The 17300-nt window shown below is 38.7% G+C and overlaps 1 protein-coding gene across 1 annotated transcript; it reads left to right on the plus strand.

Moving 5' to 3' along the window:
- Positions 1 to 9867: 9867 nt before the first annotated feature.
- On the plus strand, positions 9868 to 16351 carry LOC306767148 (synaptotagmin-14-like; the record flags this gene model as incomplete). Its single annotated transcript, XM_079255070.1, has 7 exons — positions 9868 to 10813; positions 10994 to 11131; positions 13642 to 13904; positions 14036 to 14473; positions 14580 to 14760; positions 15070 to 15126; positions 16035 to 16351. 7 exons carry the CDS (start codon positions 9868 to 9870, stop codon positions 16349 to 16351), a joined length of 2340 nt encoding a protein of 779 aa, XP_079111196.1.
- Positions 16352 to 17300: the final 949 nt, after the last annotated feature.

Below are 17300 nucleotides of genomic sequence, written 5' to 3' on the forward strand. Positions count from 1 at the left end.
TTAATGAGTAACATGCTCAAATGTACAGTTGAATAAATTCTCAGGGGTGTGTTATTCTTCTTCTTTTAATTATACCCATGTAACAGTGGAAATAACACAGCAAACTTCATAAGAGTGCAAAGATATACGTTAAAATAAGTGCTGGCATCGTACACAGGTCGAAAAATAGAAATCCTTGACGCAAACAGAGAATATGTGTGTGTGTGTGTGTGTACATATCAACCTCATTTGAGCCAATCTATACTTTTTTTTTACCAAAAATTAGAAAAAAAAAATCCCGAGGCACACCATAAACCAAAAGAAATGTTTTTAAAAATTCTGTATTCATAATATTAAGTCCACTGGTCAACGTGTCTTAAATCAATATCATATAAACACAAGGAAAATTGATTTTGTGATATTGGATGAATACAGATGCTTTTTAGACAATTGAGATGAAATTGATCATTTCTCATGACACACCTGATGATCTAGTGTACCACAGCACAGTTGAAAATACTGCTGCATAACACACACTTTATAGTTGTTCTTGCTTATCTTATTTCACTAATTATGAATACGATTTTTCTTGTAAAAAAGAAAAAAAAAGAAAAGAAAAAAAAAGATATTCAGCATAACCATCTGTTAGTGCGTCTCTTAGTAAAACTTAAAACGCAATGTCTCTCTCACACACAAACCATCTGCTGGCAGATGAATGACCTCCCTCCTCCATCACAACCCCCACAGTTGGTAGAGTCCGGGACGGAGCATCATGGCGATTGACGGTAAGTCCTCAGCCTCAGGTATCCAGCTAGACTCGTTTAAAACTTTGCATGGGACAGAATAAGAAGAAATGTTCTATAAATGCAGTATGGTGTTTACTGTCTGCTTTCTCTGTGACGCACTCCGTGACAGCTTTCTGCAGAGACGGGACATACAGCTCACTAGCAGCCCGGGTTGATGATGCTGAAGTGCGGGTACCCGCACTGATGCAGGACGGTAGTGATCCCTTCATGGGATGCGCACGTGAAGTGATGCGCAAGTAAACAGACTCTCCTGAGGGTTTTCTTAGGCGAGTCACGTTTAGGGACCTTGTTAAAATAATTCATTATGATGCACCAGTGAGTCTTCATCGATGAAAAATAAGCATATTGACATAAATCTTAGCATGCTGGCTGCTACTTAGCATCACATGACTACTACTTTGTTTAGCTGCTGTTAAAGAACCACGCCACACTGCGGATGACAAGATGTTGTATGATCAGTCAGGAAAAGATTTATTTTTTACATTTTAAAACACTCTGGTGTTGTCTAACTAACTGTCATTTCATGACGGCGCATACACAACACAACACAACATCAGTGTTGTTTATACCTGTTCACGTTTCGAACAAACATCAGTGTCAGTATGCAGAGAGGCGTCTCTTCAGGAGGCTGTGTTGATGAAAGTGACCTGTTCGGGACATTTTACCTGGCACCGCAGCGGTGAAGTGCTGGCGCGTGCCTTGCCCTGTCGTGCTTTCACTTACTCTGAGTTTATTGAGAACACAGGATCTGATAATGTCACGTGTAGCTCTGCGTGCTTTGACTTGCACTGAATTTATTCAGACCCGTCAGCAGTACCACACTATGGACAGCAGAGGTACATAGGCAGAGATTTCATTTCAGTGTGCTTCATTCATTCATTATTTACAGTTTATATATATATATATATATATATATATATATATATATATATATATATATATATATATATATATATATATATATATATATATATATATATATATATATATATATATATATTATTTACAGTTTTTATATATACATATATATATATATATATATATATATATATATATATATATATATATATATATATATATATATATATATATATATATATATGCGTGTGTGTGTGTATGTGTGTGTGTGTGTGTGTGTGTGTGTGTGTGTGTGTGTGTGTGTGTATTTACATTTGGCATGAATGGTCAGGGGAAGGGTTGTGTGCATGTGAGACGAAAGTGCGTGTGTTTTTAAGTGTGAAACTGTTTTTTTTTTTTGTTTTTTTTTATGTTGTTAAGCACTTTGATATGCTTCTGTATGAAAAGTGCTATACAAATAAAGTTTGATTTGAATACTATTACATATTTGATAATGAGAAAATGTTGCTTTGAGCCAAACCACAAGTGTAATCAGTGCTTCTCTCACATTTTCTGCTGTTTAGTTTTGCACTTGGCATATTCAGAGGTTTGTTTTGTTTTAATCCTCTTTATTAAGTGTTAACTGTTTGGACAAACAAATGTCCAATCACCACCTGGGAATCTAGTCAGACTCCCTTAGTAACAATGTCTCAATTTCTGTATGTATGTATGTATGTATGATTTTTTTTTTTTATATTAAATATAAAAATTCAAAGTAATAATTTACTATGTAGGCTACCTGACAAATGCAATAGAGCAAGAACCATACAGTAGCATATACAGAAAGCAAAAAGTACACCAAGTACTCTAATAATCTAAACAAGTACCCACAGTACTGTTTGTAACATTTAATGAAGTTTGTAGTTTTATATTAGCCGAGCAGTTGTCAGAGAGAAGTTGCTTTCTGTCATTTCAATAGTTTAAAAAAAAAAAAAAAAAAAATTATTTTAGTTGAGGTAAATTATTATATTTTTTTCTATTAAACTGAATCTGGGCTGCGGGTATATATTTGTGTGCATTTCTAAAATACACACAAAAAAAATATATTTAAAAAAATACTCTTAAAAAAAAAGAAAAATCAATATTTTAAACTCAAAACTAATAATGATCATAAAGTATCTGGTTTATTTTGTCAAATGGTTATTAAATTTAGCCTCTGTACCAACCATTTGCCTTTTGGCACTAATTTAACCTTCTTGCCCCAACAGTATTTTTCTAAAAGACTGTCTTCAACGAAGAGGAGGATTCTTAATTTTCACTACTGTAGCTTTTGTATTTGTTGCTGTAAAGCCACCTGTTGTTGGGCAAGCTGTACATAAGCGGTACATAAAAATGTCTACATTTTGGCAAACCTTTTCATGTGGCTTTAAGTGCATTAGTCTACACAGCCTCACAACCGTGGCATCAAGCCAGTGACTCCAAACAACTCAAACATCCAATCTGTGTTGTGAAGACCAAACAGAAATATATTTCTCCACTGTACAGTGATGGATATTGTAGGAATAATGTAGTGTTAGACAGGTGTGATACTAGTTTGACTGACACTGAATCATTGACAGATAGTATGTTAATGTCTGTAACAGCAAAAGCTTGCCGGGAACATGAGTGTAAAGATGCAAAATGAGTACCATTCTTCATTTTGTCAAGCTTAGATCATATGACTGATAATAAATAATCACAGTTAAGAAAATGTAGTTGCAGCACAGACCTCGACAAATGATTTTGTGTAAGAAAGGCTCATAAGAGATGATTTGTTACAGTGTTCTTCAGCTTTGGTTTTCTGAGGCTGCTCTCCTGCAGGTTTTGGATGTTTACGGTTCCAAGACTCCTGATTTAAATTAAATTGATCTCATTAACAACTTCTCATCCAGTTCTGCACAAGCATGTCAATGACCTGTTCATCTGAGCCTGATAGGGTGGGGAGTATCTAAAACAGGGGTGGGCAACTGGTCCTTGAAGACTGCAGTCCTGCAAGTGTCCAGAGTTTCCCTGTTGCAACACACCTGATTCAAATCAATGCGTAATTCAGACTTGTGCAGAGTTTGATGTCACAGGTGGAAGACTTAATTAACTTTAATAACTCAATGCTCCTCTGAGGCCAAGAAGGAATAGAAAAATCCAGAAATGAGCAAAACAATAACATTAATACAAACTGTGAAACAATGACTAATGCACTGCAGGTGTGGTGATAAGAAACTAGGAGAACAGAACAGATTCTTGAACAGCAAGAACATGGAAGCACAAGCAAATGTCCACAAATCATGATAAACTTGTAGAACACAAAACAGAGCTTTTACAATACAAAGCATAGATATGAGAGCTAGAGAATAACATAAAGCCTAAATCATCCAAATAGTAAGAATAAAACAGCACATATACAAATTGGAGTCTATTTTTTATTATGAAACTTAATTTTTTTTAGTTGTGGATCATCATGTTACTATATATCTTTGAATATGAGTCTAACTATGATTGTGTGAAAAGACTAAAATAAAAATATTTCAGAATTACCCAGTGGTCCCGGTTGGTTTCAGCCAATCACATTTGTACTTTACTGACATGCACATCTGTGAGCTTCTTTAACCCGAGGGTGAAGCATATGTCTCTGCACTGCATAAAACTTTCATTTTAGTCTTTTAGCCTTTGACTCCTAACTTTTAACGTCTCTGTCTTGCAGGAGGAGGGAGGAACTGTGGTGCTCACGAGCTCATCTGTGCCAGACGAGGTAAGTCGGCGTTCAAAACAGACATTTCTCTGCAAATGTGTCTCCACATACCTATAAGAGCATGCTTGTGTGCATTTTTATTCAAGCTTGATTGCATGATTTGTGCAGATTTGTATTTTCCAATTGTCCAGCCAAATTTAAACTCTATCTGGTAAATTTCCCTGATGTAAAGGTGTTTTTACCTTCTTTTCAAATAGACCTCAAAACACAGAATGTGTCTGCATGAATTATGCATACCATATCAAGTGTAAGTTCCCCTCTGTAAAACAAGGCAACTGTACGTGCATGATTTATTTAGCATGGAGGTTTTGTTTCATTCCAGAGATCCATGTGTAAGAAACACGCCCAGATTACCTACACTTTTTCAAACAAGCATGCACTTTTAGATAAATGGTGGTCGAAAAGCTTCAAATTGTGCCATAGCACGAATAGATGAATAAGATATGGGGCCATTTAGCGTGTCTGTGTCGAAAGAAACACGTTATACTTCTTATTTTACCTTGTTGTTTTTTCTTCAACAGAAACATTTTGTGTAGACACGCTCCCATTTCTCTGAGGCTATTATTCATGTTTTCATATTGACTGGTTCAGTAGCTGCATTTTCACGTTTGTTAGGCAGCTTGTTGGATTCATTACCTGGAAAAACAAGCTGATTGGATCCTCAGGCTCAGCTCGGAGCCCCGAGTTCAGCTACAGTTCACGGCCTTCAAAAAATAGATTTATTCTGTTATGATTTTGTTAAGACTCACAAATTTTCCACACATACACTTTAGAAGGATGAGGAAAGGTGAAAGAGGGGTGTATTGCATCCCACTTTAATGTTCTCTGTGGCTAAAAGGGACGTCAGACTCACCTGAAAATGATGGTTTGGACTATTTCAAAGGCCGGCGTGCTGCACTGCTTCACCATCCACTGTAAACTGATAGAGGCATCAGGTTACCTCAGGTGTTTAAATTATTCAGCTGTTGCTGACATTTACAGGGCAGGACTATGTATGAAGTGTCATCACATCCTGGTTTAAAGGGCCATAAGCTTGTGGTTTTTGACAGACATCGGTGGCTAAAGAGGTCATTCCGCCTCTATCAGACCTCTTTTGTTGATAATGAGAGTTGATGCTGGACTGGGTTGAATGCGAGGAATTTATTACATGTGGGATTACTTCATAGCAGTACAACTTTGTTTCTTCCTTCTCTTTGGGCCATCGACTTTTAAACAGCTGGCTTTAGGGAGGAGATTTGTTTTCCAACAAGGTAAGCCTCGGCTGTCACAGTGCTCTAAAATGTACTTCTCTTGCAGTTTTTGGAGAATTTAGTATTCATTATTTTGGGGCTGTGTGCAGCTGCGCGTGCTGATTTTCAAGCTTCCAGGGTCTCTTGCTTGTTGCCACGCAGAGGCAGGTCTGTGCGAAATGAGCTCAGTTTGTCTTCAAAAGGTTTCAAAAAGTACGTCTCTATTCTCTTTTCTCTTTCTAATTTCATGTGCTCAGCTAAACACCAGTTTCCACACTTTTGACCACTGTAATATAATTATGATTGGAGGGAACCTGCTATATCCAGATTATCCAGAACTTATAAGATATTTGTGACAAATGCTTTTAAATCCAAGACAATAAATTCTAATAACTAATCTTGCCTAGTTAGTTGGTTAATAAACCAAAAGCCATAATTAGATCATCAGATGATTTACCATGAATACCTGCATAAATATTCATTTAAAAAATACAAAACATTCCATCAAAAGAAAAAAGAAATGGGACGTGTTTTACGAGTTCACGTTTTTCAGGATTTTTCAAGAACATTTTATTGTTGTTGGTAAAACTAATTTATTTAAATAGTCTATATGTGTTTGCAAAGAAACACACTAAAACAAAACATTAAGTCAAAGTATAACAGAGTGAAAGGTACAGTGCTGCAATATTTTTTTTTTTTAGTTAAAGAGCTATTATTTAATCAAATAAACAGAATGTTGAACAGAAAATCCTTAAAAGTTCATTTTAAAATGCAGGACATGACACTGGATTTTGTTCCATATTCATGATGTTTTACAATGTAAAACCAGCTTCTCCATGTTTTGTTGTAAATCTGTGGACAGAAAGAAAGTTGGTGTCAAAAGATCCTTGTAAAGTTCTGTATTTTAGCCATAAACATTTTAATGCTTTATTAACCAGCAGCAGTGTTTTAACATGGGATCTTTTGATGGGCAGGTAGTCAGTGAAGAGTGAACGATTAACAAGGCAAAGAGACAATAATTGCAAAGACACACTTTCAGGATGAATATGAATATTGCTTTTTTTTTTTTTTAAATTATGCAGCTGTGGCTTTAAACCTCTTTCAGATCATAGTACACATGTAAACATCATCCTTGCAAAAGCCCACTCAGTGAAGAGGAACAAAATGAAAGCGGTTTTTGTACACACAGTTCAGATGGTCTCAAAAATGGCAATTTTGGTACAATTTAGCACCATCTGTTCTCCAGTTAGAGAACATCAGGTTTTAGAAGGCTGTCTTTGAAGAAAGGGCAAGATGCAGAGCACCAGAGATGGGTTATAATCCGCAATGTGCAATAAGCAGGCAAAAGCAAAAAGCCAATTGCCTGTCAAATGTCCAAAACAAAAAATGAGGAAACTAACATGAAATCTAAAAACTGGAAGTTAAATGCAGTAATATCACTCTGTCCACTCTCTGACAAAGACACTGCAATGTGAACTGTATTTTTAAAATCACTTCAACCCAGCTAAGGCCACGTTTTTAGTAAGAGATTGAGCAATTCTTATTTGCATAGTAGTTTTATCACAGAATGTGGCAACGCAGACTGCTGCTTTAGGACACAAACCTTTATGTCCACAGTTGTCATGTCTACTAACTGCAAGCAGCTTCGGGCTTCTTCTTGCAGATTTAATGTGTGAACTCAAGTTAAACTGTAATTTGACAAATTCCCTTTTGGGAAAAGTGTTGGCTTGTTGTCAGCTGGAAACACGCACAAGCCTTTAAGATAAAACAGTAAGGTATTTGATTTGCTCACACAGTTCTGGGATCAAGCTTTATCATGGCAGCACTGTGTGCCTTAAGTGTTTAAGCTGACATCTCACACTTCACATCTCTAAACTTCGCCCGTGGTGTCCTTTATTTTAGCAGCTGACCTTTCCATCAAGGCATTTGATCTTTGCAAATGTCTTTCATGCTTCATCTTACTTTTATTTCCTCTTTTTTTCCAGCGATTACACTGCAGTGGATCTGCGTGGTCGTCTTTAAAATGCAGGCCCAGCGTGGTTTCTGGCTTTACAGAATCTACTTTTCTGTTAGATACAGCTCCTTTGAGGCTCTTGTAAAAATAGCACAGGACTGCATGGTTACATGAAGTATGGTTGGCCTACATACAGCGCTGTAGATTGTATCTACTATGCTTTTGAAGTGGAAGATACACTGGAGGTTTCAAAGTACAATAACTAATTCTACTCTGGAAAAAAATTTCAGGGAGTTTTATTTAAATGTGAGATGCATATAATCAAACTAAATTTTTCCTGCTATCAAACCGGTTTGTTTGTACCTTTTTTCTTCAGCTTGCAGCCCTCTGTGTTTTTTATCCACAGGCATGGGATCATTTTCCTCTTAAAAGATTAGAGTTAGCTTCTATGTTCCTCTATAATCAGTATTACTAATGTTCCTCTCATTTTTTTCTTTTCTCTCTTTGCTTTTCTTTCCCATTTTTTCTCTCTTTCTCCACCCATTTTCATCTTTTTTTTCCCCCTCTCAGTTTCTCCTGAGCTTCTGGGTGTCCTGTCTTCCATTGCAGCCTTCATGGCGTTGATGGCTCTGTTTTTTCTTTACCTCAGCAACAAACTGTCTGTGGAGAGTCCTGAGAATCTGTCTCATTTCAGTGGCTTTAAGGACAACCAGCAAGGTATTTTTTTCAGATTCGGCACACATTTTAACATAACTGTTGTCTTAGTTGTGGTTGTAAATTAATCAAAGCACATAAAGTTCTCATGGTTATTTCAAGCTGTTTTGCAATTACTTGCTGTATGTGAGCCACACATGAAGCTAGATATGTTGCTGTATCCCATGCCTACTGTGATGTCCCACTGCAACAGTAAAAACATAACTTTAAGACTGCGGTCTAAATGATTTCATAGTTCATTCATTCATTTATTTTCTGACCACTTAACCTAGCATGCATGTCTTTGGATGGATTTGATTTGCAGTTGTAAGATTGATTCATTCAGATGTCAATGACTTGATTATTTGTCAAGTTAGTCAGTTTTTAGATTGCGTCTAACTCAAGTAGTCATTTGACCACCAAATATATACAGGCTACAGCTTCCTTATAAAGTCGGCCCAAGTTGGAAGAATTGAACACTGATGCCTTAAAAGTTGTTTTGCACACATGGTTTGTTCTGTAAGTGGACTCATCATGACATCAAGCGTCAATCATCTTTTGCTAGTTTACAGCACTAGTGTGTGAAATGGCTATTCTCAGAGGCATATATTGCTAAATGAAACCAAATCCTCAAACTGCACAAGAAGGTCTCTGGAGTCAGTGCTTTATTCATATATTATAGTCTTAACATTGGTAACATTGCAGCAGGCTGAAGAGATAACATTCTCATATAAAGTATAGATACTCTTTGCTTTTTTGTGCTTGAATAATATTTAATCGTAAATATTAAATTGCATTTATACCAATAGATCCAACTAAATCCTGTACCTAAGTTACAAGTAGAGCTGTTTACCCCTGGCTCATGTGGAAGCTTGTGTTCTTCTTTCTTTCCTGTTAACTCATTGGCTGCGGAGCCCCATACTGCCAGTGTTCTGAAGCATTTTAGTTCATCTTTTAGCCCCTACAGAATATTAAGTTCTGGGACTGCAAATATGGGGGGCCTATTTGGCCTGCTGCATGTGTGACGACGTCTTCAGGATGTGTACTCAGAGTACGTTCACAATGTATTGGGCACGTGATCAGAGCATGCATGAAGAGGACGATTTGACACATGCGTCTGGCAACATTGTTTTTACATACAGAGAAATGGCAAAACTGCAAAAGATGTCTTTTCATGTTTGAAAGTTCATATTCATAAAAGGTGTCTTTTATCTTTGGCAGCCAGTTAGTTAATGGTCTGAAACTTTATTTATGATGCCAGAGCAGGACACATGATTGGAATCAAATGGAAAATATTTATGTTTGAATTAAGAGCAGAGTTTGTTGTCAGAAAATATGTTTTGTGAAATTATGTTAAGCTTTTCTTTTGTCTTTCATTGTTGTCCATTTTTAAAAACCCATGTGATGTCTGAACACCAGACACAAATGCAGTTTTATCTTTATTATCACCATATTGGTGTTTATGTTCATCTTAGCATATGCTGTGCTGCTGGCACCAGACACCGCTAACAGCCACATGATCGTGTCCGTGCTTCTGATGAGCTAATCTAGTGGGCAGCGTGTGACAGGATCCCTGACTGAGAGATGGCCTTCTTCAAGAGCTTCCAGCCGACCCTCCCGTCTGTCAACATTTCTTCCATCTTGGACTCTGTCACCAGTCGTGTGGATGACCTGGCCAATGCCGTCAGTGACGTCACCTACGCTGTCAGTGACCAGCTGACTGAGCAGGTCACTACTATCATCAACAAGGTGCAGGAAGAGGAGGATGGGGAAGATGGCAGCGGCCAAGAGTTGAGTCAGGTCTCCTCTGTACATGAAGGCAAAGCCAGCCATAAAAGCATGTGGCAAATGCATCGAGACTCAGATGCTGGTCAGGCCGGCTCGAAAAGCAACCAAGCCAGTGAAGTGACAGAGGGGGAGCAAACTCAGAGCCAGCTGGAGTGGGAATGGAGAGATGGATGCTGGCGTGTAAAAAAGACAGAAGCTGGATTAGCAGAGGAAGAGAGTAAGAAGAAAGAGGCAAAGGTAGATCAGGAGAGGAGAGAACAGAGGAGAAGAGAGAGAAGAGAGAAGCAGCTGGAGAAAGAAGCCAAGGCTCAGAGAGACAAAGAAGAATCTGGAGATGTGGAGCAAGATGAGGCTGTCGAAGCAGCAGAGACAACACACAACAATGATGGACAAGACGGAGAGGAAAAGGAGACTGGTGACCAATTAGCTGCTCAGGAAGGAAGCGAAGAATACGATAAAATGCCTCAATTACCAAGCGGTGAAACTGATGTTAAGACACCAATACAGAAAGAGCAAAAAGAGGAAAAGGAGAAGGAAGAAGCTGAGGATGGCGCTGAAAGAGAGGCAGATGATGAGGAGAAGGCTGAGCTCACTAAATCTTCTTCTGCAACAAAAAAGAAGTCAGATAAGAAGAAAGCAAAGGGCTCAAAGGAGAATTCAAAAAAGTCTGAAAAGGCTTCCAATGTGGAGAAAATGAAGGACAAAGGCAAGAAAAGCAAGAAGAAAAAGAAAGGAAGCCAAGGTTAGAGTGTGTGCTGCCTCTGTCAACATCACTTTCTTCCTCTTATGTTTGCAAATTCACCTTTTCAGAGTGATGCGTGCCTCTTTCTGGACACTTTCCTGCTTCTTCAAAAATTGCACACATTACAGTTTGTGTTATGAATATACTGTTTGAACCTGAGCATTCATGTATCCTGTGCAGATGGCGTCGTATCAGACAGTGAAGAGGAGAAAGGCCCCGAGGCTGTGACCCAGCAGAAGTCAACGTCTGCATGGAGTGGTAAAAGGAAACAGTCCAGTGAGCAGGGAGGATACAGCAGCGAGGCCTCCAGTGAGCAGGGTGAGAGCGTGCACATGTTCTTTACTCATGTTATGTAAAACCTTATTTAAGCAGGAGGAGGAATATCCAAACAAATATATAAAGAAGGGAACGAAACAATGTTTGCACAGTGAATTAGATATAGTGAAAATGGAATAATCAAAGACATAAACGCAAGATATGAGGACATGTAATTCAATGAATATAAATTCTATAATTATAGGATTTATTAGTCATTAATGCATGAGTCCAGTCTTTTTCAAGATAGAGCTAATGTGTCCATCTGTTTAAGATATTGACAAAAACATCAAGTTTCAAACTATGTTTTCCCCATTACAAGATCAAAAATAAACATTTTGTAATATATCCTTAACCGACTTGGAATAGAAGATCAATACCCCCGTAACTTAATACAAATGTGACCGTGACCTTGGCCTTGAAGCACTTATCTATACACTCAACACCTTACCATAGAGTATCTCTGTACTCAGTTGTTTTATTCATGTATCTGAAAGTGTTGTGAGTTCTCCCCCGTATAATCCCTGCTCTCAGGAAATTTGAGGCTTTTTTTTTAGTTAAAACTGAGTTTAATAAAAGTGAATGTTATCTGTTAAAAACCCGGCTCTTGAAATACAAGATGGTGATCTACTGTTCAAAATGTTTGAAATGGCTTTACTTACTTGGGCATGCATATTACAAGTGATATGAAGGATCTCTTAAAAATATTTTTTTTTTGTTGAAAAATTTAAATTAGACCCAAAGAAATAGAAAATGGAAACTCCTTCACATGTCCTTAGCAGAAAAAGTGAACTGTATATAAATAAATATGCTCCCCAAATGTCTTTATCTATTACTTTGTATTCTGTTTTTAGCTCTAAATCTGTCTTTGAATCTCTTAATATGACTTTGATTTTATTTATATGGGACTAGAAGAAGCCTAGAACATGGTTAAAATTAATAGAGGTCTAAAGACCAAGATGGTTTATTTTGTTACTTCCAAATCTGCAACTTACGTCTGCATCCTGATTCTACCTTTCCATACAAACCTTCAACGTTTAGTTTAGACAGTCTGTTGGTAACCCCATTCAACTCTAAGACTTCTGTCAAGAGTATGTGACTGTAAATCATCTAAAAAAATCTTGCAAAGATCAGAGTAGACTGGATGGTTAAGTGTGTATCCAGAGCATTGTCCCAAATGCCCTCCTCGAGAATTAGAAGAGGATATCTGGAACAATGATCTACTAAGAGTGAATGGCTGCACCTCCTGTTCTAAATTAAGCATGATGCACTTAAAAATGCTACGTTTCATCTACTACATGAAAGCAAAACTGGCTAAAATACATTCTAACACAGATGCTAGTTGTGTGAGGGGTTGAAACACTCCTGTCAACTTAACCCACTTCTTCTGGTTATGTCTAGCCAACCTGCTCATCTATGATTTTTAATACATTTTTAAAAGCATTTTGTCTTCAACCCAACACTGTACTGGTCATATATGCTACCACAGAAAGAAGAAACTCCACCATTGGGATCCACAGTCCTGGTTCTCACAGTCCAGTGTCGTGCAGGTTTCAGAACTATCCTTCTGCAACAACATGAATCAGACTCAGACTTGTACAGTTTATATGCTAATTACCTATTGATTCAAGTCAGATGTGTCAGATGTGTTGCAGCAGGGAAACTTCTCGGACTGTGGCTTTGAGAACCAGAATTAAAGATCCCTGCTCTACTAATGGAAAGTTAGAAAACATAATTGCTTTTAAAAATAACTGCTTGCACATAGAAGGATTTAATTATGCTGGGTATTATTAGAGGATATTGATAAAAGCATTGCTCCAAGGACTCTTTTCTTTTGTGTTTGTGTTTATGTACAAGCCCTGTGCCATTGGTGCTCAATAAAAATACATTTGGAATAAAAAAAAAAAAGTGGTTATGCATTAAATATGAAGCTGCCTGGTATTGAGGGCTTGTACAAAGATTTTAGCAGTGAGAAACAATTACCCTGCCATCTGCTAGCCCTGCCAAAGCTCACAAAGCATATTACGTTCACCAAATACATGAAGATGTAGGTGTGAAAGCAAATATTTGCAGTTTTACGAATAGTTTTACAATAAAAATGAGCAGGTAAGTAAGTTGTGTTCAGTGTTTTTATTAGTTTTGCAGGGCTAAGCTAACTTGCTGCTGGGGTTAGCTTAATATTTGCTATATGTAGACAGCTAACTTCTGGAAATAAAAAGCACACCATTTTTATTCAATAAATTAATTAAATTGATTAACATGAGCTGATTATTGTTAGACTAAATTAGATAATGGATGCATTGATACATAAAAGACTATATTTTAAGCCTCTTGAACAAATTGTAAATTTGTAGAATATTGACAGTAACCCCATTATTGCACAAAATTACACACATCTTTGACTCCAGCACAGTTTAACCAAACTCTGTGATGACTCTATGCTGCTAACAAATATTCATAATTCTGTCTCATATTTCTTATTCTGCATACTTCTTTGTTGCTGTCATTGACAGCAGCCACCAGCATCCAAAGGATAAAGAAAGACTCCTCCTTCAATGAGCTGCAGCCTCCTCCATACCAAGATGAGGGCTCAGAGGTGCGCACATCCTCTCGTTCCCGTTCAGGGCGAGGGGCCAGGAAAGTATCGTCCACACAGCACTGCGACAGCGCTTGCTGCTCCAGTGAGGCCAGTGTGGACCAGGACACTGAAAGCTACCTCAACAAAGGCTGCGAGGAGGACATTCCCAGTGACAGCACTGCTGTTCTGGGTCCAGAGGTGAGCTTTGTTTCCCTTTCTGCATTTTTATGGCTTTATTACCATGTTTTCTAATACAAGCATCACTACAGAGAGTGCAAAGAAAGCTGCACCCTTTTAAAAGCTAATAGAAACTGTCTTTATGCACTCAGGATGGTTGTGGCCTTCAGCTTCCTGCAGCCTATGAGCCTGAGCCCCTCGCCAAATACGGCACGCTGGATGTTGCTTTTGAGTATGACTCAAGTGAACAGTGGCTGGCTGTCACAGTCACTGCCGCAACCGACATCCCTGCACTCAAACAGACAGGAAACATCTCGTGGCAGGTTCACCTTGTACTCCTGCCAACTAAAAAGCAACGCGCCAAAACGGGCGTGCAGAAGGGCCCGTGTCCTGTCTTTACAGAAACATTCAAATTTTCCAGAGTAGAACAAGAAACCCTGGGGGACTATGCAGTTCGCTTCCGCCTTTACAGCATCCGACGGATGAAAAAGGAGAAGGTCCTGGGAGAGAAAGTGTTCTACCTGACTAAACTCAACCTACAGGGGAAGATTGCTCTACCTGTCACCCTGGAGCCTGGCTCTGAACTCGCAGTGAGAACACTTTGTGAATTTATATTTAGGTGCAGTAGACATACTTATTTCATTTTCACTTATATTTCAAACAATTCTATCTACGTTTTTTTTTTTGGCTCATAAGGGTTGCGGTTCTTTGGTGAGTGTGTCTCGCAGTGCAGGAGCTCTGTCCTACCGATCAACTGAAGACTCATCCTTGCCAGAGATCCTCCTGGGCCTCATCTATAACTCTGCCACAGGACGCCTGTCAGCTGAGGTTATAAAGGGAAGCCACTTCAAAACCACTGCCTCCGACAAACCTGTCAGTACGTACAAAAACTCTAATGTTGAAGCCTGGAATTCATGGTTTTTGAGCTAATTTACTGCAAATATTCTCCCCTTTAAGACCCCATTCCCAGTCTGTGCTGATACATCAGGCTTTTGCTTTGGCAAAACATTTGGCTAAAACTCAGAGTAAATTCAAAGGTTTTCTGGGAACAGTACTGACTTTTTAATTGCCATGATGCTAAAGCAACTGCTGCATGTCTTAGCTGACCTTCTGGTGTACAGCACTCTCTTTAAACTGTTCTGCTTTCTTCTTTCCAACATTGTGTGCCGTGGTGTGTCCATTACAGACGGTCTGTTTTGTTGTGTGAAACACTTCGTAGGGGGGCAGCTGTATATCATGAGAGGTAAGACAAAAGTGAATTAAAATTAGATGTTTTTTTCACGACTAAGATGATTTCTTTACTTATGTTTTCCAACACCAAGCCAAAACAACTGAATTGTGCTATATTATTTGTTATAAGTAATTTATGTTTTTGCTTTCTGTTATTTGTATGGTGTGGGGGCTTAAAATCTGACTGGCCTCAGATAGGACTAGTGCAAGTGAATGCATGTACAATACATTTACAGTATGTATGTAACTTATCCTATGTCGTTGACCTACATGAATATAATCATGTTCTTGACCATAATGCAGCATTCATACAGCTTAATATAATAAGTTTTTCTACCAGGGTGACAATAACTGTCTAACCAGTTTATTTACATTTGAGGAAAAGGATGTCAAAATTCATACAATCATGTGATACGACCGCTGTGCAAAGTTAAACAGCCAATAATGCTGAAGAAATGCTGATAAAACTGTTGATTTGGCTGAAATCATAATTTATAACTTATAAATGAAGCATAAGTTAGATGATCTCTTTAGATGTAATAATCAATAAACCAATCAATCATTTAATAAATATAATTAATATAATTAATTGTGGGTGTAGACCTCAACTTATTTACATCTGCTACCTTTTTCCCAGTCTGTTCGCCAACCTGGTAACCCCCCCCAATCAAAAATGTTCCAGACCCACCCCTGCTCATTAACCGCTTGCTATGATTGGATAAGTCTTATTTTAGTCTTATCTACATAATCTTCTAACACTGCTGAATTCTTGTGAATTTTTGCCTTATAAACTATAAGATATGACTTCATCAATCATGCCAAGAGACTAACGAAACGCCTCTCTGCTCATATTTGCTGTAGTTCTCATTTCCAGCCACTTGATGGCATTGCCTCACTTCTCTCTCTCACACCTCCTCCCAGACACCTATGTGAAGCTGACCATGCTGGACTCGAAAGGAAAGGAGATGTCCAAGTGCAAGACGGCCGTCTGCCGCGGCCAGCCCAACCCCACCTACAAGGAGACGTTTGTGTTCCAGGTGGCGCTTTTCCAGCTGTCTGAGGTGTCACTGGTGTTGTCCGTGTTCTGCCGGCGGAGCAGCATGAGGCCCAGGGAGAGGCTGGGCTGGGTCTCCCTGGGCCTTAACAGCACCAGCGAGGAGCAGCAGGCCCACTGGACAGAGATGAGAGAGGCAGAGGGACAGCAGGTCTGCCACTGGCACACACTTACCGACACATAAAAGATGATTTCTGAGGACTGGACCACAACTACAGTTAAATCATTCCCTTAACTCTGAGAGCTTTGGGAGAGCAAGGCAGCACCCATGAGATGTGTGTTGCATTCAGGTGTGAGGATGGGCATTGGTTTCCAGTCTTCACTGCCAGGCTGCATAGACACCCTTTAATCTGCCACTTTTCTCTGAAGGCAGGCAGGCTGACTTCAAGGATGGGGGGGGTGCTAAACTCCAGCTCCAGCTTTTTTACTGACACTGAAAATCACCCATGCTTTCATGACTGAACGAAGCAAGTTCAGAAAGAAATAGTTTCTTTTTTCTAGTGACTCTGCCTACAGCAAAACCTGCATGTCCACCAACTGTTTACAAGTCAACGTCAAGACACATCCAAACAATTTCTGTCTTTGAATCTTGGACCAAAGAGCTCAGTCCAGAACTGGCAGACTCTTTTATTTCTTCTGGGCTTCAACTGCCACCAGCATACTAGACATTTCTCTATCAGTTGTAGCCACTGACGAGAGAGAATTCAACGAGAGGACTGTTACAAACGGCCTGCAACATGCTGCAACTATGCTAAAAAGCTTATGCTTTGTACTGTGTTTACATGCACATAACATTATGCAAGATCTATTTATTGGTCTCTCCTTTCATTTCCTCGGAGTATCGGTCATGATCTATTAGTACTGTGGTTATTACACAAAGACAGATGTTTTCTTTTCTACCGTGGTCTTGCATAACTGAGTACCTATGCATTTGATGCCACTTTAAACAAGAGGAATGCACTTTTTTTTTTATCTTGTGCTTGCTGGGTTTCCTACAGAATTGGACACAGCTCTGCATGTCCTCAGTATCAGAGATCGGTTTTCTGTTACTGTGTAACACTGATGGAGCCCATTTCAGCATTCAGCCTTCTGACGACTCAGCCATGTTCATTCATGTAGAAACACGGTGCTTC

This window comes from Telmatherina bonti (genome assembly GCF_933228915.1).
Source record: "Telmatherina bonti genome assembly, chromosome: 16".
Classification (NCBI taxonomy): Eukaryota; Metazoa; Chordata; class Actinopteri; order Atheriniformes; family Telmatherinidae; genus Telmatherina; species Telmatherina bonti.